Here is a 3,179-nt window from a genome sequence, read left to right on the forward strand (position 1 = left end):
CAAAATACTCTTCGATTAAGTCTTAATAGGTAAATCCATCAATACTGAACTCAAACCTTGATTATTATCAAGGGCGTCAAACGAGATAGTTCTAAGTAATTGGGACAGTTTCGTATCGGTTTAGATTTCAAGGAGTTAATTAATCCCAGAACGAGCATGTATATTAATTACTATCAATCCTAAAATTAGGATCTGATCTCATTTAATTACGGGTTGATTTGGTTCCGAATTCTTTAATGATTACGAACATTCAAAGTCTCAAACACTCAAATGTAAGTGTTTATTTTTTTTTGATAACTACAACATAACTCGGTTTTGATTCCTTAAGGATTCTTGACAGTCAATGTCTCAAATGCTTCAATATAATTGTTTTTTTTTTTTTGGGCACATAACCCTTAGTTTTCCTTTCCTTTATAATTATAACATAATCCTTTTATAAGTTTTAATTATTCAATGGGCAAGAGATCTCTACTTGATTTCATGGTCTCTATACAAGCGTTTGGGCCAAGAGCATACCTGGGTATCTACCTGGGGGCAGAGGTGACATCACACGGTGACTTATGAGAGGGCACAGGAAACACCACCAAGTAGTAGATTTTTTCCCTAACTAGCCCTAAGTCAGTCTAATGATCTTAGTTGTGTTACATGAAAAACAGAATAATCAAATACATTCCCTACTCGGTAATGAAGGGTCCCTACGTATAAAGCTTCTCTCCCTCTCTGTCCACCATCCTTTGTTCTTTCTTCCCCCCACCCTGTAAAAACTGAAAAGGCTAAAATGGGGAGAGGGATCGAGAGGGGGCCGGACTCGTTCATAATACAGCTAGATGAATAAAAGGAAAAGAAAAATGCCTAACTCTTGACTGACTGACCAGCTTCGAGGGATTTAACTACTAAGCAAAGAAAACCCCACACACACCTAGACCCCATATTTATTTATACCCTCACACCTCTCTCTCTCTCTCTCTCTCTAGGGCTAAGCTAAGGTAATAAGGTCAACAAGAAGAAAAACTGGCACTCTCACCTCTCCCCTCTTGAATCGCCCATGGCTTATCTTATTTCGGCTCTGAATCGTCCTGGTCAAAGAAGAAGGCACCGACCCTCATTGTAGTGAGAGCTTTCTTTCTTTCTTCCTGGCCGGCTGCAGATAGGAGATCTTGCAGAAGAGAAATCCCATACTAGGAAAAAAAAAAAAAGAAAAAAAAACGACAATTCACATTTTATTTTTTTTTTTGGTCCACTGGTGAAATGGTGAGTGCGCGCTTTTAATCATTTAAGGTTTTTCCTCTTTCCACTCTTTCATTTCCCCTCCATAGTCCATCTATCCTTTCCTAATAAATGATTATAATTCTAATTTCCATTCAGATTTTTTTCTGGGTTTTTATTTTCTTTTATGATTGTTCTACTTCCAGATCCCTTTCTCAAGCAGAAGCAAGCAAAAGGTTGGAAGATTTGATATATATACCAGAGGGATTTTAGTTTTGGGAGAGGAAGGGAAGTGATAGGAGAATTTTAAAAGATGGATTTTTCGGGGCAGGGAAGAGAAGGGCAGAAGCAGCAGCAGCAGCAGCAGAACGACGAGGAAGAGGAGGAGATGGTTGGAGATGTAGCAAAGAACCCATTAATGTTCTCGTCTTCTTGCTTGCCTTCTTCTTCTTCGCCATCGCCTTCTTCTATTAATTATTCTCAGTACAACAACAGCAACAACAACGACAAGGGCCTCATCCCCCACCCAAACATGCGTTGGGGGCCGGCGCAGCAGCAACACCGACGACAGCAGTTGTGGTTGTTGGGGACGTTAGAGTCCGAGGAAGAGGGCGCGAGGAGTAACGAGGATCCCAGTTTCAGCCCAAGACTTGACCTGATGGACTTATCTTCTCATCAGACTCCGAGCAGCAACTCGGAAGGCGATGCCGGCGATACTGGTGGTGGTGGTAATAGTGGTAATGGTGGAAGTGGACCACCCAGTGGACCCATCGATAGCGGTAGCGGTAGGGGTGGCAGAAGCAGCAGCAGCAGCATCATGGAGAGAGAACACATGTTCGATAAGGTGGTCACACCCAGCGACGTCGGCAAGCTCAACCGCCTCGTAATACCAAAACAGCACGCGGAAAAGTACTTCCCACTCGACTCCACCACCAACGAGAAGGGTCTTCTCTTGAGCTTCGAGGATCGCAACGGTAAGCCCTGGCGCTTCCGGTACTCCTACTGGAACAGCAGCCAGAGCTATGTTATGACCAAAGGCTGGAGCCGCTTCGTCAAGGACAAGAGGCTCGATGCCGGAGACATCGTCTCCTTCCAGCGTGGTGTAGGCGACTTAGGCAAGGACCGTCTCTACATTGACTGGCGGCGGCGCCCTGATGCCCCCCACCCATTATCATCATCGTCGTCGTCGATGCTGCTTCCACCGATGTCGCCCTTAGGTCTACTACCTCTTCGCCACGGGCTCTCAATGGGCCCTCCGCCGTCCGTCCCACACCCATGGAGCCGATTGTTCTTGCCCACTCCGAACCTGACGAACCCCCCAAACTACTTGCATTTCCATCATCATCATCATCATCATCTTCTCAATTATGACCGTACAACTCACGATCAGCATCATCATCTGCTTCAGCTCCGTCATAACCCTATTAATTTCAATTACAGTGGTGGTGGTGCTGGAACTGGTAGGAGCTGCGGTACAGGTTACAACCACAATTACAATTACCACAACTACAATATGGTAAACCAAGGATCAGGTTCAGGTTCAGGTCCAGGATCGGGTAATTACCTGAGTAGATCGTCATCAGCACCACAATACGACGTAGGGTTTGGGGTTGGAGCAGTGCAAGAAGGTGAGGATGGGGATGGGGATGTCCCGATGGTTATCGACTCGGTGCCGGTGGTCCATGGCAAGTCTGCAGCAGCTAAACGCGTTAGACTGTTCGGTGTGAACCTGGACTGCCCTACTCCAGAGGATGACTCAGACTCTGAAGGCGACGTCTTGTCCTCCACCTCCGCCTACAACACAATCCCCCATACCACACCACCACCACCACCAATGCTTTCTTCTCTCTCCCCTCATCACCTTTCGGTACTCCCTCCTCTCCAATTAAGGGTCTACAGTGGCGCCCCACTACCCACCGCACCAGATCAGCTTCCAGCAAACCAATCCTTGTCCTTCGATTTTGAATTTTGAT

General features: G+C 46.0%; 1 protein-coding gene across 1 annotated transcript; it reads left to right on the plus strand.

The window, feature by feature from the left end:
* Positions 1-1,719: 1,719 nt before the first annotated feature.
* On the plus strand, positions 1,720-3,179 carry LOC122656178 (B3 domain-containing protein Os02g0683500-like). The gene has a single exon (XM_043850642.1). It carries the CDS (start codon positions 1,739-1,741, stop codon positions 3,176-3,178), a length of 1,440 nt encoding a protein of 479 aa, XP_043706577.1. The 5' UTR covers positions 1,720-1,738; the 3' UTR covers position 3,179.

The sequence above is a fragment of the Telopea speciosissima genome, chromosome 1, assembly GCF_018873765.1.
Source record: "Telopea speciosissima isolate NSW1024214 ecotype Mountain lineage chromosome 1, Tspe_v1, whole genome shotgun sequence".
NCBI classification, from domain to species: domain Eukaryota; kingdom Viridiplantae; phylum Streptophyta; class Magnoliopsida; order Proteales; family Proteaceae; genus Telopea; species Telopea speciosissima.